This window comes from Phacochoerus africanus, chromosome 11, assembly GCF_016906955.1.
Source record: "Phacochoerus africanus isolate WHEZ1 chromosome 11, ROS_Pafr_v1, whole genome shotgun sequence".
Classification (NCBI taxonomy): Eukaryota; Metazoa; Chordata; class Mammalia; order Artiodactyla; family Suidae; genus Phacochoerus; species Phacochoerus africanus.
In genome coordinates this window covers 10,808,065-10,834,502 of record NC_062554.1, presented here as the reverse complement: position 1 = coordinate 10,834,502, position 26,438 = coordinate 10,808,065, and the positions used below count along the sequence as shown (strand labels likewise).

The 26,438-nt window shown below is 48.6% G+C and overlaps 1 protein-coding gene across 1 annotated transcript; it reads right to left on the bottom strand.

The window, feature by feature from the left end:
- Positions 1-14,231: 14,231 nt before the first annotated feature.
- On the bottom strand, positions 14,232-15,371 carry B3GNT6 (UDP-GlcNAc:betaGal beta-1,3-N-acetylglucosaminyltransferase 6). Its single transcript, XM_047754091.1, has one exon. The coding sequence runs from the start codon at positions 15,369-15,371 to the stop codon at positions 14,232-14,234; it is 1,140 nt and encodes a 379-aa protein (XP_047610047.1).
- Positions 15,372-26,438: the final 11,067 nt, after the last annotated feature.

Below are 26,438 nucleotides of genomic sequence, written 5' to 3'. Positions count from 1 at the left end.
CACGGCCTCCACCCCACCAGAGCCCTGGAAGACTCTTCTTGGCCACAGGCCAGCAAACCTCTATCTTCACTCGTCCTGCATGTAACAGAGCTGCCCAAATGAAATTCTTATAATAATAACTTCTCATAAAAATCCCAACAGATCTAACGGCCAGCTATCCCTTGAGACCCTAAAGGATGCCCCCCGGCGTGGGGAGTAGCTCCACATGGAGGCTCCTAAGGCCTGGTGGGGTGGAGTGGAATATTCGAGTAACCCTGCTGACCAGCTGCCCGACTCCCATCCCATGTAGCCAAGGGGTCCGGATCGCAGAGAAGGGAGGGGATTTGGACTCACAGATCTTTCAGGTTGGGCGTGGTGGCTAAGGGTGTTCTCCTGAGAGCTTGGGACATGGGACAGTCACACTGGCCTCCCAGGGAGAGCAGAGGCCCTGGAAAATGGGGAGAAGGAGGGCAAAATGAACCTGGAGCTGCTCTTGATCCCATGCCTCCGAAACACTGCTTATATTTTGTTAGTATCCTGGATATTATGAAGAACCAGCCAGAACCAAGTGGGATTTATTCCAGGAACACAACGTTGGTTTACTGTTAGGAAATCCGCTAACAGCATTAGTTTGCTGGGGCTGCCGTTAACAAAGTACCACAAACTGGGCAGCTTAAGCAACAGAAGCTCATTGTCCTACAGATCTGGAAGCTAGCGGTCCAAGATCTGGGTGTCATCGGGGTTGGGTCCTTCTGAGGCCTGTGTGGGAGAAATTGCCCCATGGCTCTGCCCAGCGTCCGCTGGTTTTCGGGCAGTCTTTGGCTTTCCTTGGCCAAAAGGAACACCATGACCTATGCCTTCGTGTTTACATGTTTTCCCTGTGTGTCTGTCTGTCTGTCTCTGTGCCCACACGTCCCCTTTTTTCATTTTCTAAAATGTATTTTATTATTTTTTTTTTTTTTGCTATTTAGGGCCACACCCATGGCACATGGAGGGTCCCAGGCTAGGGGTCCAATCAGAGCTGTAGCCACCAGCCTACGCCACAGCCACAGCAATGCCAGATCTGAGCCACGTCTGCGACCTACACCACAGCTCACGGCAACGCCAGATCCTTAACCCACTGAGCAAGGCCGGGGATCGAACCCACAATCTCATGGTTCCTAGTCGGATTCGTTTCCGCTGCACCACAATGGGAACTCCCCCCTTTTTTAGAAAGACACCAGTTATACTGGATTAGGATCCACCTAGTGACCTAATTTTAATTTGATCGCCTCTGGTAAGACTCTATTTCCAAGTTTACATTGCGAGGCACTTGACGTTAGACTTCAACCTCTTTTGAGGACACAACTCAACCAGCCCAGAACAAGCATGTACCTTATTAATGAACCTAAAGGGGAAATCATGATTTTCTCTCTAGATGCCAAGAAAGCCAAAATTCAACATCAACTCATGATAAACACACTCAGTGAATGAGGACGCGAAGGATACGTTCTCAACATGATCAAACGTATTCCTAAGGCCAACATCTCATTTAATTAAACACTGGAAGCATTTCCACTGAGATCAGGAGCAAGGCGAGAATAGCCACTACCCAAAGGAGAAAAAAAAAGAGTGCCCTAGTGGCCTAGTGGGTTCAGGATCCCACATTGTCACTGCCGTCTTGGGGCACTGCTGTGGTGTAGGTTCAATCCCTGGCCTGGGAACTTCCACATGCCACAGGTGCAGCCCCAAAAGAAAAAGAAAAAGAAAAAAGAATATCCACTACCTATACCACTATTTCACATGGTACTAGAGGTATTAACCAATGCATTTAGACAAAATAAATCAACTTAAGGCCTTTTTTTTTTTTCCCGGCTGCACCCACGGCATCTGGAAGTTCCTGGACCAGGGATCAAACCTGCGCCACACCAGCAACCCAAGCCACTGCAATGACAACACCAGATCCTTAACGTGCTATGTCACAAGAGAACTCCTAAGGCCTAAGACTGAACAAAGAAGGAAAAAACTCTATTTGCAGATGATATCATGTTCTACCTGAAAAAAACCCAAAGAACCAACGATAAAACTAATTAAAATCACAAAAGATTTCAGTGAAGTAGCAGGATACAAAATTAAAATAGAAAACTCAATGGCCTTTATGGTACAAACAGCAAACAGAGGTCATAAGGGAGAGAAAGTCCTTTTCATGATGAAAACAAAGCCAGATTAAATGCTTAGGAACCAATTTAATGAGACACGCATAAAACCTCTACGAGGAAAATTTTTAAAACCTTCTTGAAAGACGCTAACAAAGAACAAATGGAAAGACGTCCCCTGTTCTTGGATAGGATGAGTCAACATTATAAAGATGTCACTTCTTCCTGAGTGACTTGGCAAATTCAATGCAATCCCAATAAAAATACCAGCCAGCTGTTTTATGAAAACAGACAAGTTGCAAAGTCCGTATGGAAAGATAAACATGCACAAAAAGGTAGGAAAACACTGGAAAAGAAAACTATGAGGAGGAAACAGCTTTCGCAGACATTAAAACACATAAATAAAAGCTTCTATAATTAAAAGTAGGTGGCACTGGCACGTGAAGAGACAAACTGAAAGAGACTAAAAATTGAGAAACAGACTTGAATCTATCTTTACCTTAGGGATTCGAGACGCCACCTTGGGCACACGGTAAAAATGGACTTCGTTATAAATGGTACAGGGACAACTGCAGAGCCATTTGGAAAAAGATGAAATTAGATCCATATGGTACACCCAGCAAACAACACGCCGCATGGATTAGGGCTCTAAGTGTAAAGGCTAAAACCACACAAAGCCCAGAAGAAAACACGGGAACTTCTTCCTAGACTCTGATGTTGGGACAGGCTTTCCAACTAGGATCCAAAGCCCAGAGGGCGGAAAAGAAAAGACTAATAAATTTGACTACGTGAAAGAAAAAAAAAACTTTGCATGACACAAAACACCTTAAGCAAAGTCCACAGACAACTGACAGATTGAAAGAAAATCTTCACTATACAACACAACAGACAAAGGGCAAATACCCCTATTATACAAATAACTCTGAAAAATTGAGACCAAGGAGTTTCCGTCGTGGCTCAGTGGTTAATGAACCTGACTGGTATCCATGGGGATACAGGCTGGATCCCTGGCCTCTCTTAGTGGGTTAAAGATACAGCGTTGCGGTGAGCTGTGGTGTAGGTCGCAGACGTGGCTCAGACCTCACATTGCTCTGGCTGTGGTGTAGACCAATGGCGGTAACTCTGATTTGACCCTTAGCCTGAGAACCTCCATATGCCATGCGTGCAGCCCTAAAAAGACCAAAAAAAAAAAAAAGAATTTTTTTTTGAGAGCAAAACTCAAAAATCTAGTCGTAAAATGAGGGGAAAGGCATGAACAGACAATTCGCCAAAAAAGATCTAAAAATGGCCTTCAAACATATGGCCAAAAACATGCTCAGGGACCCTCAGAATTAGAGAAAAGCAAATTAAAACAACACTGAGATAGATGCCATTCCTCACCGATCAGACAGACACAGAAATAAAACTATCGCCACACACTCTGCTGGCAAGGCTCTAGAGAACCAGGTGCTCATACACCGCTGGTAGGGATGCAAACTGCACAAGCCTCTCCAGGGAGGCTTTTACCTCTGGCAAAAGAGGTACCAAAAAGTAAATACACGCTCACCCTTTAACCCAGCAATCCCACCTCTAGGAATCTATCCCGAAGTTAGGCCTCCAACAATGTGAAAACACATATGCAAAAGGGTGTCCATTGAAGCATTATTTTTTATTTCTATTTTTTTCTTTTTATGGCCACGCCCACAGCATATGGACGTTCCCAGGCTAAGGGGAGAATCCGAGCCACAGCTGAGGCCCGTGTCACCGCCACAGCCACGCCAGATCCCAGCCACACCACAGCTTGCAGCAATGCCAGATCCTCTACCCACTGTATGAGGCCAGGGATCGAAGCCACATCCTCACAGAGACTCGTCAGGTCCCTTAACTCACTGAACCACAAGGGGAACTCTGAAGCATTACTTTTTATTTGCAAAATATTGAGAACAATGTACCCATAGGCAGAGAGTGGTTAGATAAACTACAGCATATCCATACAAAGGACTACACAGCTGTAAAAAAAAAAAAAAAAAAAAAGGATGAGGAGGCTGTCTGGATTTATAGAGCATAAATTCCAGCATGCGCCAAGTGAAAAAAAATCAAGGGACAAGCCTCTCTGTATAGGAGTTCCCATCGTGGCTCAGCAGAAACAAATCTGACTAGCATCCATGAGGATGCAGGTTCGATCCCTGGCCTCGTTCACTGGGCTAAGGAGCTGGCGTGGCTGCGGCATAGGCCGGCAGCTACAGCTCTGATTTGAGCCCTAGCCTGGGAACCTCCATATATCGTGGGTGCGGCACTAAAAAGACACACACAAAAAAGGAGTGTCTATATAGTATGCTCCTTCTCATCTAAGAAAGAAGAGCCTATAGGAACATACACAGGCGACGGCTTATTTGTGAGCAGGAAATGCAGGAGAGACTCTGAGAAAGCCAAGAGACTGGTTAGAGGGGAGGCAGAAGTGGGCGGAAAGATGCGGGAATGGAGCTAGGAAGGCAGGGAGGGGACAGGAGGGTCACGTCCCTGCCTGTATCTTGACTAATGCTTTTTCAGATACAATTTTACATGCCACGACAATTGTCCCCTTAAAGTGTTAAATTCAGGGGATTTTAGTGTATTCACAAGGTAGCGTAATCACCACCACTATCTAATTACAGAATATTTTCATCACTCCAATAAGCTCCCCACTCACCCTTTCCCCCAACTCCTGGCAACCACTTATCTGCTTTCTGTCTCTATGGATTTGCCTATTTTGGACACTTCATATAAATGGACTCTGCCTTCATTCACTTAGCAGACAGTGTGCATGGTTCACAGCATGAATCAGAACCACTTTCCTTTTTGTGGCTCTGTAATATTCCACTGTGTGTTATTTACATTTTGTTTATCCGTTCATCCTTTGATGGACATTTGGGATTTTTCCACTTTGGGGATATTATGGATAATGCTGCTAGAAACATTCGTGTACAGTTTTTTGTGGGACTTTTTTTTTCTTTTTTCTTAGGGCCACACCTGCGGCATACGGAGGTTCCCAGGCTAGGGGTCGAATCAGAGCTATAGCTACTGGCCTACACTACAGCCACAGCAATGCCAGATCCAAGCTGCATCTGCAACCTACACCACAGCTCACGGCAACGCTGGATCCTTAACCCGCTGAGCGAGGCCAGGGATCGAACCCACAACCTCATGGTTCCTAGTCCAATTCGTTTCTGCTGCGCCACAATGGGACCTCCTGGGACATGTGTTTTCCACTCTCTTGGGGTTTTAATTCTCCTAGGAATGGAATTACTGGGTCATAGAGTAGGGCCACGTGACACTTTTTGAGACGCTGCCAGTCTCCCAAAGAGCCCAGCACACTCACGTGAGAGCCTCGATGGAGCGTGTCAAGCCCTGGGAGTTGCAGATCCTGGCGGTCCTCTTGGAGGGAATGTGCTGCCAACAGCCTCAGCAGGTGCAGGGAGCTGAGGGCGATCCGCACCCAGAACCCCTGCCAAGAGAGGGCAGCTGGACCCCAGGGTTCCTGGATTCTCCACTGTCCTGCCCCATGGGTAGGGTGGGAGAGTAAGGGTGGCTGCAAGGGGTACCCAGGCCATCTGAGATCCAGAGGAGGTGGCACCTGCCCAGGGCCTGAGCTGAGGGCGGCCTGGCTCTGCTCTGGGCTCCCAGCTCAGCACCAAGGCGGGGATGGGGTGAGAGTGGGGAGAAATACTGCTGAACGAGGTGCCCAGGGGTCCTGCTGGGCCTTAAAAGACCCTTAGGTCCACAGGGCAGCCAGGGAGAGATGGATTTGGTGCCCCCTTGGGCACCTGGGGACAGGAGTTCATTGGTCTAAGAAGCTTTTGGATTTAGTTGGAGGCTTGGGGTCCTCGGGCACCCAGGAGCGCCCTGAGGGGTGGGAAGGAGCACGTGCCCCCTCTTGGACGCTCGGGGACCCCCATTTGATCTGGGATTGGATGCGGGCTAGTCAGGAGTCTCAGGCCCCGTCTCTGAGAGTTTGGGGGGCTCACACAGGGGTGGGATGGGGAGCTTCAGAAGCCATCTGCCTGGGTCCTGCAGTGAGGGCGGGACTCTGCCTCCAGCCCCCACACCTCTGCTGCTGAGGGGATGAGGGGCGGGGCAGGGGGAGCAGGGGCACCTGCGGTAGAACATTCTGAGGTCACTGCTGTCCTCTGCCGCACGCGGGGGAGCTGTGGGGATGAGTGGGGGTGGAATGCCAGGCAGTGGGGGTGAGGGGTGAGGGACGGTCCATGCCCCCAGGTGCGGCCACAGGATCCCAGGACCACTCACTCTCCATGGGTGGGGCCGCAGAGCCCTGCGTGTGGACCTCCCCCTAGGGTCCCAGTCACCCCACCCCAAGGGCTAGACCTGAGCCAGCCCCACCGCCACCCCATCTGCCCTGACAAGCAGTCCCCTCGGTTCCCCTGCCCCGCCCAGCCACCGGGGTCCAAGCCCCGCGCATTCCACCTCCCTTGACCCCTGGACTCCCCCCCTTGTCCCTCCCAGGTCCCCTACTTATCATGCTCCCCAGGACTCCTCCTGAGGCTCAGATCCCTTCTCCTGCAGCCAAATGAACTTTCTAGAATATAAATCCAATCTCTCAGCTACAGCTCTAAACTCTTGACACCACGAGTAAAGGAAAAAAAAAAAAAAGATGACATTTTAAAAATCTGATGTCATTTCTGTGTTCTTGGGAATACGAGAGCCAAGCTTCTGGAAAGCCTGCTCTTTTGCTGGGGAAAGACGTTAATGGGCCCGTTTGTTACTCAAAGGCCGAGTCTAGGCGCGAGGGGAGAGGCGGGTCATTCGGTAAATGACGGTCCCAGAGTGGAAAGAGGCGAGCTCTGAAAATTGTAATAATGCTGATTTGGAGCTGAGACGGCCAGTTTCCCGGGGCAGCCAGCTGAGCTGCAGGTGGCGCCTTCAAAGTGGGTAGTTCTGCTCTCCGGGCTTCAAGCGCGGACACAGCGCCCAGCCCTGAGGCGCAGGGTCCTTCCTCTGCTTGGGCAGCAAAGCCAGTCGTTATCATTCAAACCCCCGAGGGGCCGCCCCCCCGCCCCCCGGGGCTGAGCTGGGGTCAGGCCAGGGGCCCTCCTGCCGCAGACCTGGCGGTGCGATGCTGGAGCCACTGCTCCTTTGGGGCCCATTCTCCCTCCCCTGGGGGCGGGGCAGGGACCTCTGGTCTCAGAACCATCAACTGCTCTGCTCTTCGGGGTTTGATGGGGGGATAGACACGGCAGTGGGTGGGGGAAACGGAAGCGCGGCTTCCCCTCGGGCTCCACCCCCACCTCCTGCCTCGGGGGGCGGGGCGACTGCCTCCAGCTCCCAGGGGCTGCGGAGAAGGCGACACCGAGCTTTGCCGCTGCTGGAGACACACACGTGTTAGAGCCGAGCGTGTGCGCATGCGTGCAGCCAGATCGCTGGCCGCCTCCTCTCCGGAGCCGAGACCCGGCCTCGGGCCCTGTGCAGCTGCAGCCTTCGGCATAGGTGTGACGGGCATCAGGCACGGTGCCCAGGGCAGTGGTCAGGGCCCGGGAATGGCAGACAGGAGACCTGGGTGCAGCAGATTTGGTGACTTTGAGCAGGTCACGCACTTACTGGGTCTCAGTCTCCACTTCTGCACAATGGGGATGATAAAAATCCTGTTTCCTGGATGGGGCGAGGATCTTGAAAGTACTTTATAGCACAGTATCTTTATAGATGTTTAGAAACGTCTTATATGTTGTTTATTGTGTTCTTGCATCACTTTTTGGCCTCACCCTCGGCAGGTGGCAGTTCCTGGACCAGGAAAAAAACCTGCACTACAGCAGCGGCCCAAGTTGCTGCTGGGCCACAAGACAACTCCTAGGTACATTTTTATTTTAATATAAATGGTACTTTTACAAAATGGTTTTTCAAGATCGCTTGTTACTACTATATAGAATTTAAACTGATTTTTGTACTGGAAGACGTGGTACATTTTAAAATTATTTGAATTAATTAACTATAGGATTTGTCTGTGTGTTTTGGTGGGTTTTCCAAGTAGGCTAATGGTTCTGAATGGAGTGTACTGCCCCCTAGGGGGAGGTTTGAAAACTTGGAAGGGAGTTTGTTGTGCCCAAGAATTTTATTATTCATATTATTCATATTAATTATTCATATTATTTTAAAAGTATTTTTTCTTTTGTTAATATTTTATGTTATAATTAAAGAATGATATTGATTTTGGGGGAAAATATGTGTGTGAACTGATTATATTCGCTAAGAATTTCATTTCAAGATAGCAAGTACAGCATTAATTTTATGGGGAAATTGGGTCTAATAGGGTTGCAAACCTCTGAGGTTTTGATCATTGTCTTTCTTTTTCAAGTCATTATAATTTGAAATCTTTATCTTGCCTTGCTGTGCTCTCAAGCCTTGGACAACTTTGAACAGTGGTGGTGATAGGCACATCTGGTCTCTTCCAAATCTTAAAGGAAATGCTTTCAAACGCTTTCACCTTTTGCTAATATTTCCTTTAAAATCACGAATGGATGTTGAATTTTTTCTCCCCCCCCCCCCAGGGCCACACCTGCGGCACATGGAGGTTCCCAGGGCATATGGAGGGATCGAATCAGAGCTGTAGGTGCTGGACTACACCACAGCCACAGCAACTCGGGATCCAAGCCTCGTCTGTGACCTAGACCATAGCTCATGGCAACGCCGGATCCTTAACCCACTGAGCCAGGCCAGGGATCATACCTGCATCCTCATGGGTACTAGTCAGATTCCCTTCTGCTGAGCCACGATGGAAACTCCCTGGATGTTGAATTTTATCAAACTTTTTTTCTCTCCCACATCTAAGGTACTCATATTTCTCTTGATGTGATGTACCGTATTGATGGATATTCCTTTTTTATTAATTTAATTTATTTATTATTAAAATAAATTTTATTGGAGTATAGTTGACTTACAAAATTGCTTTTGTTAGTTTTAGGAATATGGCACAGATATTCCTTTTTTATTCACATATTCTGATTCTTTTTCTAATGCTAAGCCCACCTCGAGTTCCTGGGATAAACCCATCTAGGTGCTGTGACATTATCCTTTTTACATATTGCCACCTTGTGGCTGCCAGCATTTTGCGTAGGATTTTGCACTTGTGTTTGTTAGCGAGACAGGCGCATCTCACGGGTCCTCCTGGTCAGCTGCGCTGGCCTGATAAAGGGAGTTGAGAGCACAGGCTCTTAGGACCCAAATTTACACCAAGACAAAGACCTCCGCGTGGAAACCACGTGCAGGGTGCGCCCCCTGGCGTCCATGGGGTGCAAAAGTGCCCCATGAGCCAGGTGGTGCCAGAGCTTAGTGACTCAAGCTTCAGAGATGGTGTGACCAGGACCCAGAGACACACAGCACTGAGCTGTGAAGTTACTGAAGCTTTTTACCTGTACAGTGGGGCTAATCCATCTGCCTTCTAGGGAAATGGGAGGAGGAAGCTCTCAAAGCAGAGAATTCAGACTTTGTGGAAAACACAGAGGCGTCTTCTTCTGGCCTCAGCATTCTTGTTTCCTTGTCTGCTATAAGCACTTGGTAAATGTCAGTTAGGGGGAAGGGAATTCAATTTTAATGATGCTCAACTGTCCAGAATGAGACTCTGCATCGGGGAGGTCTGTGCGAAGGAAGTGCATTTGTTCACTTATTCATTTTTATTTCATTATTGTTTACTTATTCAACAAATACTCATCAGACACTGTGATAAGCATAAGAATGCCTCCTCCCCAAATGTCCACACCCCAATCCCTGAAACCTATGAATATGTGGGGTTACGTAAATGTAAGGCCAGATACGATGAAACTGAGAAAAACATACGCAGAACATTCTTTGACATAAATCCCAGCAAGATATTTTCGGATCCGCCTCCTACCATAATGAAAATAAAAACAAAAATAAACAAATGGGACCTAATTAAATGTAAAGGCTCTTTTGCACAGCATAAGAAACGATAAACAAAATGAAAAGACAGCCCACAGAAGAGGAAACAGTCTTTGCAAAATGACTAACAAGGAATTAATCTTCACAATATACAAACACCTCATACAGTTTTCTATTTTTAAAAAAACCCACCAAATCAAAAAGTGGTCAGAAGATCCAAAGAGAAATATCTCCAAAGACGACAGACAGATGGCCAAAAAGCACATGAAAAGATGCCCATCACCACCCATGATCAGAGAAATGCAGATCAAAACTACCATGAGGGACCACCTCGCACCAGTCAGAATGGCCATCATCGAAGTCTACAAACAATAAATGCCGGAGAGGGTATGGAGAAAAGGGAACCCTCCTACACTGTTGGTGGGAACGTAAACTGGTACAACCACTTTGGAAAACGGTATGGCGATTCCTTAGAAAGCTTTTATGTAGAATTACCATATGACCCAGCAATACGCCTCCTGGGCATCTCTCTGGAGAAAACCACAATTCCAAAAGATACATGCACTCCCAATGTTCATTGCAGCACTATTCACAAGAGTAGAGACATGGAGGCAACCTAAATATCCAACAGAGCAGTGGATAAAAAAGATGTAGTACCTTATACAATACTGAATATGGACACATATTGCATACGTATACAATATAATATTACTCAGCCATAAAAAAGAACAAAATAATGCCATTTGCAGCAACATGATGGACCTAGAAATTATCATACTAAGTGAAGGAAGTCCGACAGATCAGGATAATTATAGGAGATCAGTAACACATAGAATCTAGTAAATAATGATACAGGGGAAGTTGTTCACCAAACAGAAACAGACTCAAAGATTTTGAAACCAAACTTATGGTTACTAAAGGAGAAATATTGGAGGGAGGGATAAATGGGGGGTTGGGATTGACAGGTACCCCTGGCTATATACCGAGTGGATGAGTAACACAGACCTACTGTAGAGCTCAGGGAAATCTACTCAGTACCCTGTAGTGACCTATATGGGGAAAGAATCTGAAAAGGAATGGATATATGTATATACATGTTTGTGTGTCACTCGTTCACTTACACCTGAAACTAATACAACACTGTAAGTCAACTATACTCCACTATTTTTTTTTTTAATTTGTTAGGTTATATGGGAAAAGGGAATTAAGGTTATAGATGGAATGAGGTTTGCTGATCAGGTGACCTTAAGACAGGAGGATAAGGAGTTCCCTGGTGGTGCAGCGGGTTAAGGATCCAGTGTTTTTACTGCTGTGGCTTGGGTTGAAACTGTGGTGCAGGTTCAGTCCCTGGCTTTGAAATTTCTGTATGCTGAGAACGTGGCCAAAAAAAGAAAAAAGAAAAAAAAAAAGAGGATAATCACGGATTATTCAGGAGGGCCAACTGTGATCACAAGGGGTCCTTAGAAGTGGGAGGTGGAAGCAGAAGAGTGAGAGAGGGATGCAATAATTCTGGCCTCAAAGACGGAGGAAGGAGCCTCTAGAAGCTGGGAAATGTGTGTGTGTGTGTTTAAGCCACTAAGCTTGGGGTCATTTCTTCAAGCAGTGATAGGAAACAATATCCTGTTCTGATGGATACAGTCCACACTCTGGGACAGAGAGCCGCTCATCCACTCACCTGTTCACCTCTAAAGCATGTAGGACGTGCTTGCTGTGAGCCAGGCCCTGCTCAAAGGCAAGACTGGCAGGGGTCACGTGCTTCCAGGGGGCCCATGGCTGAGGCTCTGAAGGGGCGCCTGGATGGTGCCTCTTCCTTCTGCTCCTTCTACCTCCTGGATCCAGGAGTGAGCGTGCAGGATGCCAGGGGCTCCGTGTGATTTGGACATGGTCCCTCCCTCTGGGAGCAGCCAGTCTGGCCGGGGAGAAACACGGATCAGAGAAAACAGGTTACCTTGGATGCGGCAAGGCTGCCCTAGCAAAAGGCCAACAAAACCCCAGAGGTTCAAAAAATGTAAGAGCATATTTTGTTCTTCTCAATAGTTTGAGGGAGTTCCCCATTGTGGCTCGACAGAAACGAGCCCGCCTAGTACCCATGAGGATGCAGGTTCCATCCCTGGCCTTGCTCAGTGGGTTAAGGATCTGGTGTTGCCTTGAGCTGTGCTGTAGATCACAGATGTGGCTCAGATCCCACATTGCTGTGGCTGTGGTGTACGCTGGCAGCTACAGTTCTGATTAGACACCCCTAGCCTAGGAACTTCCACATGCTGCAGGTGCGACCCTAAAAAAAAAAAATCAATAGTTTGAGCTGAATCCATAGGCAGCCCTGCTCCATATGGTGAACTGGGAAGCCCTCTTGTTTTTCTACCTTCCTCTGGGCCAGTGGTTCCCCACTAAGGGCGACTTTGCTCACCAGAGTACCTCTGGCCATCTTTAAACATAGTTTTGGTTGTGTGATGCTGACATCTAGTGGGCAGAGGACAGGGATACGGCTAAATGTTCTCCAAGGCACAGGACGGCCCCTCAAGGCAAAGAATTGCCCTTCCACAAATGGCAATAGTCCTGAGGTTGAGAATCATCTGTAAGGTCAGGGATGGGTCCTATATCTATACTGAGGTATATATAGGACCTCGGGAGTGGTCCTGTCTCACCCACAGACAGCCATGAAGACGACTTGGTCACGTGGCCATGTCTCCCTGCAAGGGGGGCTGGGAAATGTAGTCTAGATGTGTGTCCGGGGGGACGCGGGCAGCAGAGTTTGATGGACAGCCTCTCCTGCAGGCATCCTCATTGATTCAAGAGACATGGATGGTGGTGGTAATTGGTGGAAATTTCCAGTAAAGAGAGCAGAGCTGTGCAATGATGCCCGGGCAGGAGAGAGCCCGACACAGCAGGGACTGCAAGCTGTTCTGCCTGGACAGAGTCTGCCAGGGGGGCGGACTGGACCTCATCCTGAGGGCTGGGAAGGTGTCTGGTCAGTCTCCTGGCTTCCCAATCGGGCTTTCCTCCTTGAAACTCAGTCCTTCTTGTCCATCTCACACAGGTGGGACCTTGACAGCACACGTTTCTGCCTCCCCCTTAAGCTGCTTCCCCCTTAAGTTGTTCCGAAACAACTGGCAGCTCCTGGAGGTCAAGACCACAGTCTGATCCTCAGAGTCTAGCCACTGACCCTCCAGCCTCTCGATCGATGTTCGCAACAGATCCGGTCACCCCCGCACATGCCCTCATCACGGTCCTTCATGGTTACTCATCAGATCCCCCGTCCTCCAAACACAGGCCCTGGCATTGACCTTCCACAGGCTTGCTCAGCACAGTCCTCCCAGATTCCCCATCACTGCCTTGCCTGGTTTCCTCATGACCGACCCCCACAGCGTCCCCACACCCTGAACTCCCAGCTTGGTTCCCCAAAGCCGACTGACCCTGAGGCCCAGACTCTAGCAAGGAGCCCATCTTTGTCCCCCGGAGTGAGTGCGGGTGGGGCAGGCGTGCTTGGGCCAGACCCAGGCAGGCCATCAGCTGTGGTCAAGGTGAGCGTGGAGGGGACATGTGGTGTGTTGTGTGCCACTGAGCACATGGCCCGGGATGTAGTCACTGTCCTGGCCGGGCCCTGGCTTCCACTTGGCACAGGGGGGTCTGGGCTGCACAGAGGGATGAAGGGAGGAGAACCAGATAGCGAGGAGGCTGCCAGACACCCTCCGCTCTGACTCCGGGGGGTTGCTTTCTAGGCTTCAGAGGCAGGCTGACTTCTAGGAAAGGGGAATCCATCTGAAAGCTGTCAGGTTCAGCTCCACACGCTGTAGAGGAAGTGAAGTGACGACTGACATGTGTCCTGCACCTGCAGGTAACATTTGATTCTGGCTCCGCACTCTTCCCTTGCTCCTCTGCCCACAGCGACTGGAGGTGGGTGCCCCGAAAGACTTGTAGAAGGGGTGACAGAGCCGGGTCCATCCTTGGCACAGTGGGCTTCATTCCTAGCTGCACATTCCAGGCACCTGAGAAACTTAAAAAAAAATCGCTAGAAGTCTGGGGGACCCCAGACAACCACAACCTTTGGAGATGAGGCCGGGATATAGGTATTTCACCACTCCCCCTCCTCTCCCAGGTGATTCCCAATATGCAGCTAGGAGGCAGGTGCAGAGAGCTGGGGAGGAGAGATGGTACCCAGAGCAGGGGTGATGCACTCAGCACGTGACGTGCATCACCCCTGCTCTGGGTACCCTGTGGAGGCTGCTCATCTCCCCAAGCACGGCCCACCCGGCCTCAGGAGACCCTGCGCCGCCGGTCACAGGTCAGCCCGGGGTCATGCAGCGCCTTCCACATGAGAAGCATCTCATACGGCGCGAAGCGGTGCACGAGCAGCAGTTCGCGGTACACACAGGGGTCGAAGGAGGGCTGCCTGGCTCCGGGCAGCTGCACACCGAACGGCCGGATGCCCTCGTGGCCGCTGGGCTCCAGGCCAGCACGATCCAGACACATACCCATGTAAGCGTCGTCGATGGGGAAGAGCGGGGTCAGGCGGGCGGCCTTGCGCACGGCCTGGATGGTACGACTGGACATGAGGAAGCCGCCGCCGCTGCAGTACGTGGGGTAAGCTGGTCCGGCAAAGAGCTGCGGGGGCACGAAGTACTTGCTCCCGCTGTCGCGGATGGGCACCGAGCCGCTCATGAGCTGCCCGACGAAGAGGTGGCGGTTGGGCGGCTGCCCCTCCAGGAAACGGACCACGTTTGCAGTGTGCACGAAGACGTCGTCGTCACCGCTGAGCAGGAAGTGCACGCGCGAGCAGCGGGCCTCCAGCCAGTCGAGCAGGTGCACGTGCTTGAGCGTGAGGTTGAGGAAGGTGTCGGCGAAGGCCCACTGCAGCACGTCGCCGTGCTCGCGCGCCTCCAGCGCCACCAGCGCCTCCAGCCGCTCGGCGCGCTCGGCGTCCTCGGGCGCGGCGGTGCCCAGGAGGAAGAGGCGGCGCACCTGCCGCCCCGCATAGCTGCGCTCCTGCCCCCACGTGCGGCGGATGAGGTCCCGCCGCTCGTAGTTGGCGGGCGACGACTTGACGGCCAGCAGCAGGAAGGCCCCGTGGCTGCCCGCGCACTTGGCCGGCGCGTCCCAGAGCAGAGGGAAGTGGCGGCAGTGGCGGTAGCGCAGGAAGTCTTGGATGCGCGCGGGCAGCTGCTCGAAGTCGGCCGTGCCGTTTGCCGAGGTGTTGGCCACGCACCGGGGCCCTGGGCTGGACCGCGGTGCGGCATCAGGGGTCACACGGTCAGCTTGCGAGGAGCCAGCCCACATCCTTTCCTGCTGGGACCTGGGGGCTTGGAGGAACCACAGATACAGGACCAAGAAATTCACACCCACCAGAAGGCAGGTCAGGTTCTTCGTTTTCATGGAATGGCGGCGAGGAAAAGCCATCTGGGGGGGGGGGGGCGGGGACCGAGTCAGAGGTGAACATGGTGTCGTTTTGGAATCAGTGGAATGATGCTCTCCCCCATTACGTCTCTTCCGGAACCCATAACTACCCCTTCTCAGCTCTGTCCTCAAGGTAAAAAAGGAATCAGAACCGAAATGAAGCATTTCATACTGAAGCATGTCATGTCTCCTGCAGCTCTGAGTGTTCTGACCTTCAGATCTGTGAATCTCATTGCTCGCTGACCTTTCCTCTGGATGTCACCTGGGCATGGCAGAACCTTCCATCAAAGTCAAAGCCTCTGTCTTCCCGTGGATCCATATGCTGCTTTTTCCACTTCAGTGAATGGTACCACCATCTGCCCAGTTGCTCCAGCTGGAAGCCCCGACTCTCTCCCCACCCTCTGTTTGTATCCACTCCCTACATCCTGTTGATAACTGCATCCAGGTCCTTCCCTGCTCAAGCCGCGCATATGGAAGTTCCCAGGCTAGGGGTCAAATGGGAGTCATAGCCTCCCGCCTATACCACAGCCAAAGCAAGGCCAGATCCGAACCCTGTGTGCGACCTGTACCACAGCTCATGGCACCAGCCAGATCCTTAACCCACTGAGCGAGGCCAGGGATCTGAACTCACATCCTCATGGATCCTAGTCGGGTTTGTTTCTGCTGAACCACAATGGGAACTCCTCATTCCCTCCTCTTATACCCTTGTCAAGCTCTGACCCTCTCTGATCAATTTCCTTCCTTGCCACCAGAGTCAAGGAAGCATGCAGTGACATTTCTGGACTCAAACTCGGCTTAGAATTCTGTTGTCACCACTTATATGTATCACCTGGAATAAGTCACTTCAGAAACCTACAGCTGAGTGTTGTCTAACAAAGGGTTAATAGAGTCCTACTTTACAAGGTAGTTGGAAGCATTCAATGAGCATAAACTGGCCAGTCAATGAATGGCACTGTTTCTTTATACTCTTGGGCATCCTCTGGCCCCACCTCCTTCTATTTCTATCTGGTGGTGTTATTTTCTGCTGCCCACACAAGCCAGGGCAGGCCCTCCCCTCTGTGTATCTAAATACCCCCCCACTCCATCTCCGCCTACCTGGGTGCACCTCAAGCCCTGCCTTCATGAGGACAGCTCAGGACAAACCCCAGATCACAGCGGCCTTTCCTGTATTTACTCCCTGCTGCATTCAGTTGCACCAAGTCCTGCCCTTCCTGAAACACGCTGCTCCCTGTTTTCAGGGCTGCCACTCTCTCCTGGCTTTTCTCCTGCCTCTTTAACCATCTTTCAGTTTTCACTGCTCATTTCTTCCTCTCTGATGTCTTTTAATGGTGCAGTGGCGGGGGGGGGGGGGCCTGGGGAAGAGTTGGGGGGTTCTCTAGGGCTCTGTCCTAGACATTCTTTTCACCTTGTGCAAGATGACTTCCTTGGCTTCTAGGACCTCTGAACCCAAGAGCCATACATACGTCCAGCCAACCACCTCTTACCAGATCCATGTGGTGGTCCCCAGCCACCTCGGGTGCAACCTGAGTTCTCATCTTCCTCCCCAGCGTTGTCCCAGAGTTCCCCCCCATCCCCGTCCTATGTTGTTAAAACCAAACACTGAATGACTCCCTCCTTTCCCTCATCCCCCACCCAAGCCTGGTCAATTCTAAGCCGGAAATATTTCATCATTCTGTCCCCATCCATTCCCGTTATCAACAGGCTGATCAAAGCTAGCATCTGCTGCTCAGATGAAATAGCCTTGTTTGGTCTCTCCACACACTTTCTTGCTCTCAGCGGATCCCTCCTCTACAGCAGCTGGAATAAGCTTTGAATGCAGGTCTGCACGCTACTCTTCATGTTCCTTTCTCGGCTTCCCACAATTATCCACCTGCCCTGGCCATCAGCCAAGTCACAGCCTTAAGTTTGCCAGTGCTCTTCCTACCTTGCAGCTTCCCCTTGAACTTACCTCAACTAAACCCTCATTAACCTTGATAAACTTGATCCAGGAACCTGATCTCATGACCTTTACGCATGAAAATAAGGGAAAGGTCGGGCCAGATCTGTTCCTGAGGGTACTGCTGTTTTGCTAAGCTCCGTTCTTGGATGCTGACACTAGGAAGCTCTGGTGGCCTCTCTGGTTCTTTTTGCTGGATTCTCCTCCATTCTCCAAGCACTCCTCCAGGAGCGCTGGCGTGCCTGCACCCAAAGCTTTCATGGCCTCTGCCGACCCCGATCCCTTGTCCCTCAGGACTCAGCTCAAGAACCACCTCCTGCAGGAAACCTCCTGGTAAGTCCAGCTCAATGGAACCTGTTGACAGATATCACAGCTACTGACTAGCAAAGGGTTTTGAAAGAGGACAGACCTGCCATGTATGCGACTCTTTTGAACCTCAGGTTCATTTGTGGGATCTTGGGCAAGTGTATTTATTTTGGAGGATAAGTGTGAGCTATACCCTCAGAGGATAATGTGACTCATGTAAGGCACTTCGAAACATGCCTGGCACATAGTAAATACCATAGTAATGTTAGCGATTAGCTAACACAGGAGTGTTTATGGGCCAAAGTCAGTCATCTTTTTATGGATGAAGTCCAGCCTCCTCATGCAGGATCGTATGAATTCCTTTGTGACCCTCTGACTGCTCCTTTCTCACTCCATTCAAGGCTCCGCACGTTTGCTTGCCTTCACATTGCTACTCACTCTGCCTGGGACGCTTTCCCTAAGCCCAGGGACAGGAAACATTCTCATTGGCTATTCCCTTTTCCGGTTCAATGTCAAGCGGTGGCTGGAACACAAACCTCCTGGGTCACCCTCCAGCCCCCTACCCGCCCCCCCCCCCAAGGTATTCCTGAGGAGGACACACACCGTGGATGTGGCAGGCAAACACACCTTTTCTTATCCATGGTCCCAACCCAAAATGTGGAGCTCTAACCCCGGGGCTTTGCCCTGGTTCCTTTCCCCTTGGCCTCCCTCTAGGCCAGACCCTTAACCCACTGAGTAAGGCAAGGGGTTGAATCCACCTCCTCGCAGGCGCTCGATTGGGTTCTTAACCTGCTGAGCAACAACGGGAACTCCTGGTTCTTGCTTAGCACTCTAAGGACAGGGAGGTGGGGAGAGGAGAAAATGCACCTCCTTGCCAGCAGGAAGCAGCCCAATTCCCCATCTTACCTTGAAGGTCTGAGAGAGAAGAAATAGGTGAGAGCCATTCCCAGACTGGGACCTACCTTAGACCTTCTTTTTTTCACAGGCTGAGGCCCCGCCCCCAGGACTGTGGCTTACTACATTGTTCTTGAATCTGACCAATCCATGCATCCCTTCTCCCTAGAGGGTGGATAAACTGGGGTGGGGGGGGGCTACAAACTTCCTTCCCACAGTGGCAGCTTGCTAACCCTATATGATGAAGCTAAATGTCATTACTTCTGGCCATTTTCTTGACTCCTCCACCTACCAGCTGCCTCATACACTCCCAGCCTTTCACTTGATTAAAACACTTTGATACTTTTTCCCCCCTTTTAAAAAACTTTATTTTTTTTCATTATAGCTGGTTTACAGTGTTCTGTCAATTTTCTACTGTACAGCATGGTGACCCAATTACACAGACATGTATAGATTCTTTTTTCTCACATTATCATGCTGCATCATAAGTGACTAGATATAGTTCCCAGTGCTACACAGCAGGATCTCATTGTTTATCCATTCCAAAGGCAATAGCTAGCATCTATTAACCCCAAGTTCTCAATCCATCCCACTCTCTCCCCTCCCCATTGGCAACCACGAGTCTATTCTCCAAGTCCATGAGTTTCTTTTCTGTGGAAAGGCTCATTTGTGCCATATTTTAGATTCCAGATATGTGATTATCATATGGTATTTGTCTTTCTCTGTCTGACTGACTTCACCTAGTATGAGAGTCTCTAGTTCCATCTGTGTTGCTGCAAATTGCACTTTTTGTTCTTTTTTATGGCTGAGTGGTATTCCATTTGATGCTTTTAATAACCGTTTTCCCTGCTAGACTGAGAGCAACTTCAGGGCCTGGGGCCTGTTCTGTTTACATAGGATGGGCTTTAAAAATCTTTGTTGAGTAATTTCCATGTAAAATGTTCATCTAGGTATACTTTCTTTTCTATCTTTTTAGGGCTGCACCTGTGGCATATGGGAAGTTCCTGGGATAGGGGATGAATCAGAGCTGCAGCTGCCAGCCTCCACCACAGCCCCAGCAATAAGCAATCTGAGCCACGTCTGCAACCTACACCACAGCTCACAGCAATGCCAGATCCTTAACCCACTGAGCGATGCCAGGGATTGAACCCACATCCTCATGGATACTAGTCAGGTTCTTAATCTGCTGAGCCACAATGGGAACTCCATATAGGCATACTTTCTAGACACATTAATGACATCTGAGTATACTGAATCTGACCAGTGAGCAAGGGCTTCATCCTATTACCACTGTAAGTGGTCAGGAAGGAGATGAATCAGACTCAGCCCTGATCCTCAGGAGCTCACCGTCTCTTGGGAGAGCCAGATACTAAATGCCTAGAAAGTGATTTGATATGTACAAAACATAGATAGAACTTGGGGAAGTCGACTGGAGTGACTTCAATTAGAACTGCAATGTATCAGTTACCTACTACCTACTACAAACCATCCCAAAATCCAATGGCTTAAAACAACTAGCATTCATTATTTCTCAAGATTCTGTGGGTTGCCTGGGAGATTTTGCACTGGGCGCATCTGGGTTCTCTCATGTGGCTCTATTCAGCTAATATATTGGCTGAGAGCTGGGCTCAACTGCAGTGGCTGGGTCTCCCCACTCTCCTTCATCCTGGGCTGCTTCCTGGCATGTTCTCAAGGTTCCAACATGGTTAAGGTGGACCTACAGGCCCTCTTGAGGCCTGAGCTTTGGAACTTGCAACATGTCACTTCCAACACATTCTGTTGATGGAAGCAAGTCACAAGACCAGCCCAGATACCAAGTGTGAAGAGTAGGTCCAAAAATTTGTGGCCAAACTTAACCTACCACATGGGTTTTGAGGTGGTAAAGTTTTCCCAGCAGCTAAGGAGCAGCATCAAGACGGAGAGGGCACTGAGGGTGAGGCATAGAGATGGGAATAAACAGGATATGGCTGGACAACGCTCCAGGCTTAGTGTGACTAGGGAGGTAAATATTGGGAGTTGAAGATGCAAAGATAAATTAGAGGTTCCTGGGAAAGGCCTTGAATGCCATACTTGGAATTTTAAGTTGATCCGTTGAAAGTTTTGACAAGTCCCTATCTGTTTTCAAGAGCTCACTGTAGCAGCTCCTACATGGTACAGATGCTGGAGAGGGCAAGAGTGAAGGAACCAGGGATGGGGTACAGTGATCCACGAGAGAGGCCCGGGTCAGAACTGTGCCGGGGTCATCACAAGGGCAGGGATGCTGTCCTCATGGCTTGGTGACTTACTGGATACTCTGTATGTTCACCTTTCAGGCCCTTTGTCTTCCTTGCTAAGTTAGAGGGGCTTGGCAGGGGCCAGGGGCCGCTGGATGAATGAAGAGGGAGGGCAGTATGAGTGGGAAGTGACGGGAGAGGCCTGACCATATTCCTCTCCAGACTGAGCAACTCCTGTCCCACTTGTGGCTGAGAGTCCAAGGCCTGGCCTGGAGCAGACATCCCTCCCAGTGGGCCAATGACTCAAGTTTGTTAACTCCTTTTCTTCAAGTTCCCTAAAAACTCTTTTCTTCCTAGCAGAAATGTCATTTAGGAGTTCCCGTCATGGCTGAGTGGTTAACGAATCCGACTGGGAACCATGAGGTTGCGGGTTTGATCCCTAGCCTCGCTCAGTGGGTTAAGGATCTGGCGTTGCCATGAGCTGTGGTGTAGGTTGCAGACGTGGCTCGGATCCCGCGTTGCTGTGGCTCTGGTGTAGGCCGGTGGCTACAGCTCCGATTCGACCCCTAGCCTGGGAACCTCCATATGCCACGGGAGTGGTCCCAGAAAAGGCAAAAAGACCAAAAAAGAAAAGTCGTTTGGGAAGTTTGGGGGTGAACTGAAGTGGGGAGAAAGTTAAATGGGAGTAAGTTCGTTGGAGTGAAATGAACAGACTTTAGACCAGGCAGCAATGACCTCTCTAGAGAGGTCCTGGAGCGGCCAGAGAGGAACTTAGATGTGTGTCCTGGGTGTGTGTGGCAGGTGCTTTCAGAAAGGCTGTGGTTCAGTGGTGGAACTAAAGCAATCTTTTCAGCCCTCACCTCTTTATCTAGTGGAAAAGGTCTTGGTCCAGTGCCTATTCTGCCACACCTTAGAAAAATCAGGATGGAATACAGCAAGGGAGCCTGTCCCCACCTTCAAGATAAACAGGTTCTGTGGGCAAAGGCTGGCACCCGATGACCAGGAAGGGGAGGAACATTGTGTGGTTCGTGAAAGAGAGGCTCACTCCTCAGGTTTGTCCAGAAGTTTTGAGGTACCCCTGGCAACCCCAAGCTAGGCACCTTTATAGGAAGGATCCTATTCAGAAAACCTGTTATAATTAGATTCATGAACTCTGAAGACAGCCCTACATTTTATAGATGTAGAATCCAACATTTAGCATTAAATGACTTGGGCACAATCACTCAGCTTTTCCGTGGAGGACCAGGAGCCTAAGCCAGGCTGTTTGACACCAACAAGGATGTAACAGCACTCTGCCGGGACGAATGCCAATGGGCTCCAACCCGGAGCCTACTGCCTCAGTGCAGCGTTGGGTCAGGTCACTCCCTTCCACCCGTCATGCCACACGAAGAGCACAGCCAGCCCCACCATCCAGCCCAGCTGCTGGCATCCACAGACCCTGAGGAACTGGAATCATCCCAGGGTTCCTTTTCAAGTGACTGATGATTGTCTTTGGCTGGAGGTGTCCTTGTCCTTCAAAATTCCTCCACCTAATCCTTACATAGTTTGCTTTCTAGGACTCAATCTGAGACCTTCTTCTTCAATGACGCACTGACTCCCACAGCTCCAAATATGTATGCTTTTGATTCTCAAATTTATATCTTTGGCCCAGATCTCTCAGTTGAGCTCCAGATCCGTGTTTTTTTTTGTTGTTGTTGTTCTTGTTTTTTTTTTCTTTTATTATCCTCAAGCTTCCACCAGGATAACTATCTCACATAGACTTCCAGCCCAACAATCTCAAACTTTCTTGATGATAACTCCCCCGCAAACCTGCTTGTTTCCGTGGAACTCAAATATATTTGATGTTCTATCTCCAGTGCTCTGTGCACCACTGTCTCCTGCTTGGATTTCTACATTCTTCTGCCTGGTGTTGCCACATCCGCACTGACTCCCCTTAGTCCATTCCCCTTTCAAGAGCTTTCCAAAGTCAAGTTCTTAGCATGGCTTTCAAAGCCGTTCGTGACTTAATCCTGTTCATCTCTCCAGATACGCACCTCTTGTTCTCTCTGCGATAACCAGCCTTTTTTCCTTTCCTCATTCTGCTTACCCTTCAGCTTTTAATGTTCATCTTCAGGGATGTTCCCTAGTGCGCGCCCCCAGAGCTCCCTACACCCTTCCTCCATGACACCCATCCCAAATGTAACTGGCACAAGGGCTTGTAAGACACCAGACTGGAAGTGTCACGGGCAGGGTGTCTCCACTGTACTCTTAGCACTTAACACAACACACCTTTCCAAAGTGTACTGAATGGATGGCACAGTGCTATATGGTCCTCATATACTAGGGTTCAGTAAATGAATCCTCTCCCTCTTTTTTGGGCTGCACCTGGTGCACACGGAAGTTCTCAGGCCAAGGATTGAATCTGAGCCACAGCAGCAGCCCAAGCAGCTGAGGTGACAAAGCTGGATCCCTAACCTGCTGAGGTCCACAAGAGAACTCCTTTTCTTTCTCTTTTTATGCTTTCTCCACATTGTTCTTTGAGAGGCCACCTGCCAAGTGAGGTGTGTCCTGACTTTTCTCTCATCCAGGTAGATCCATTTTGCATCCTAGTCCGGGGCTGAAGCAAATAGGGAGGGAGGGAGGGAGAGAGAGAAACATCTCAGACATGCCAGCACTGAGCGCAGAGTGAGTTCAACAGAAATACACCAAATTAAATGATGATGCTTGAAGGTGGGGTGGCGTGTGGCAGGGTGGCTTTAGAAAACTGTGTACCCTTTAGAGGTGGAATTGAAGCAATCTTAACTTAATCTTGACTTTTCTGTCATCCCTTTTACAAAGCATGGTCCGAATCATGTTCTTTCAGACCAAGGTCCTGGTTCATCTCTTGCCAGCATCTATCTGGAGACACATGAAGGAAGGACTGGTTGAAGAACGCCATATGGTTGGCAGTGACTTGAACTGTCAAATCCAGCAGGCTTGGCTAAGAAAGCTAATATTTGGAAAGCTGTTGTTTGGAAAACCAGGTGAGTTGTAGGAAATACTAGTTTTTGTTTTACATCTTATCGATGGTACTTTGGTCACTGCTAAAGTTCCAGCAGAATTCAGCTCCCTTCACTCAGAAACTGGAAAAAGGTATGTTGTGAGATAAACCCTACTGAGGCACATATCGGTGACAAGTTGAGCACAAGTTGGATTTCGGCCGCTACTAATCCCCTTACCCAGATGGGTACCGTTGTACAGTGCACAAACTGTACAACTGCACACATGGCCCTGCCTTTATATAAATGTACGGATACATTAAATATAAACCAGGGATAAAACATTACCAGAAGCCTTATTCAAAACAGTAGCATTTAATACTTTCACCTACAGAGAGGTAATGAATGCTGAATATAGCTAAATTATAGCAGGTCAGATAAAAATTCAAATTCTAGTCTTCTATAAAAATAACTGTGGCATTGGCAAGTCAAACAGAAAAAGTGAATAAGCAAGTTCTGAGATCACATGAAAATTGTTAGTTCCTTGTATAGATTCAGGACAACCTATGTTTAGTAAAGTAATTGCTAGTAAATTTCTATACTAAAATGAAACTAGGAAACCCTACATTAGCTTGAAAAGTTTATCTAAGAGTCACAATGATAAATAACTCAGAAGTATCAAAAGCATGGAAATGCTTCATAGTAAACAATACCTTGTCAGTACATTAGACAGAAATTGATGGTATCTACTTCTTAAAATGATTCACTTATTAATTGGTATTAAGCAATTTATCTCTAAAGGAGTCAAAAGAAACAAGGTCTAATTGTGGGAAGGATTTCAAACGTCTCTTTTTAGAAAGTAAGAAGAAGTGCACGTGACCACGATAGCTTATTAGTTCCTTGACAATTCCCCCATGACACACTTTATATGGCATGAGAAAAAAAAACGGTCAAATGATCGCAGCTTCTGGAAGACAACTCAAAAGCTGAATGAAGCCCTAGCATTTTTGGACTTTACAGTAGGGAATGGAATTCCCTTTATAATGAAAACAAAATCATGTAATTGTCCCCAAAGGTTTAAGCACTTTGCAGTAGTAGTAAGACTGATAGGAAGAAATAATTTACAGCCTAACTGTTTAAACATGAATCCTATGACGACATTCAACAAAGTGAGCAATGTCTTAAATGTATAAAGTATTTTCATTCTGACAAATTCACACTGGACTCACCCGCAGAGACGTGCAGCGGGAAGAACTACCATCCTTCCACACTTGCTAAAAGTCTAGAGAGTGGGAAACAATTCCCAGAACCAGAGTGAACACCTGAGGTCTTGTAGGCCATTACACATCTGTTACGTATTCGTCTTCTTCCTCTTTGTATGCCAAAACAATGCCTTTAAAATGTAAAAATCTTTCTTACCTTATAGGCCATACAACTGCAGACTGGATTTCATCTGTGGGCAACAGTGTGCCCACCTGTGGTCCTGAGTCATTTGATATCATTAAACTTCTATCACATCTTCTGGGTGCAGATGATGTCAGGAGTATTTGCAGGGAACCATATTTCTGTGCTTAAAGATTTCTTTAACAAACATGGTCTGCTGCACCCTTAAAAGTTACTTCTGCAAACTCAGGTCAAAAGTGATGATCTGCAGATCTTAAGTTTGCCAGAGAAGTTTCAGAAGCTTTATGCCATTTTTGTATTTAAATTATCAATTACCAGTCTGGTCCATGTATCAACATTGTGTCTTTTAATGTAATGAAGCAGGTTACATTAATAAGGGTTGAAAAGGAACTGTGAGCCAAGTGTGACCAGTGGTTAATGCCATAGTATTGGCAGCTGCTGAGCTAAACAGAGTGGGTGATTTTAGGTCACCTGCACGCCTGTAGTGCAATGGGTTTTAGCGTCTTTTAGTAGGAAATATTTTTGTGATCATTTTCCACGCTGGCTGCCAATCGAAACAGGCAGCAATTTGATGATTTAATGATAAATGAAGGTCTTATAAAACAATACTAAATATTTAAAGTGTGTTAAAATGGGGGTGTACTGCTTATTCCAGATGTGCATCAACAACAGTAGAAATTCTGTAGCCAGTGCTACTGCTTAAATTCCTTAATCAGCTGTCTTCTCCTGAGCTGCTGATTACCAACTGTCTTTCACTTTTCCTTCAAATATGTCAAGGTTTCTTACCCAAGATCAAAGTTTATGGCCTAAAGCCGGAGATTTATCTGCACTATGGTTTTTTTTTTTTTTTTTTTTGGTCTTTCTGTCCTGTTAGGGCCACATCCGCAGCATATGGAGGTTCCCAGGCTAGGGGTCGAACTGGAGCTGTAGCTGCTGGCCTACATCAAAGCCACAGCAACTTGGGATCTGAGCCATGTCTGCAACCTACACCACAGCACACGGCAACACCAGATCCTTAACCCACTGAGTGAGACCAGGGATCGAACCCGTGTCCTCATGGATACTAGTTGGGTCCGTTTAACCACTGAGCCACAACAGGAACTCCTTCATTATGAATTTTAAGAGATCTCTATATCTGGGTCTAGGTAATTTCCAAATAAGATAAAATACTAAGATATTAATTACTAAGCATAAATTTATTTATTTTTGATCTCTTATTTTTAGAGACTAAAGATATTTGCGTCTGTTAATATGTATTTTTTCACCACATTCAAAACCCATACTATAAGCATATACTTCTATAAATTGAGGTGGCACATTTACAAAGTTAATCTACTACAGAATGATGTGTGACAGTTCA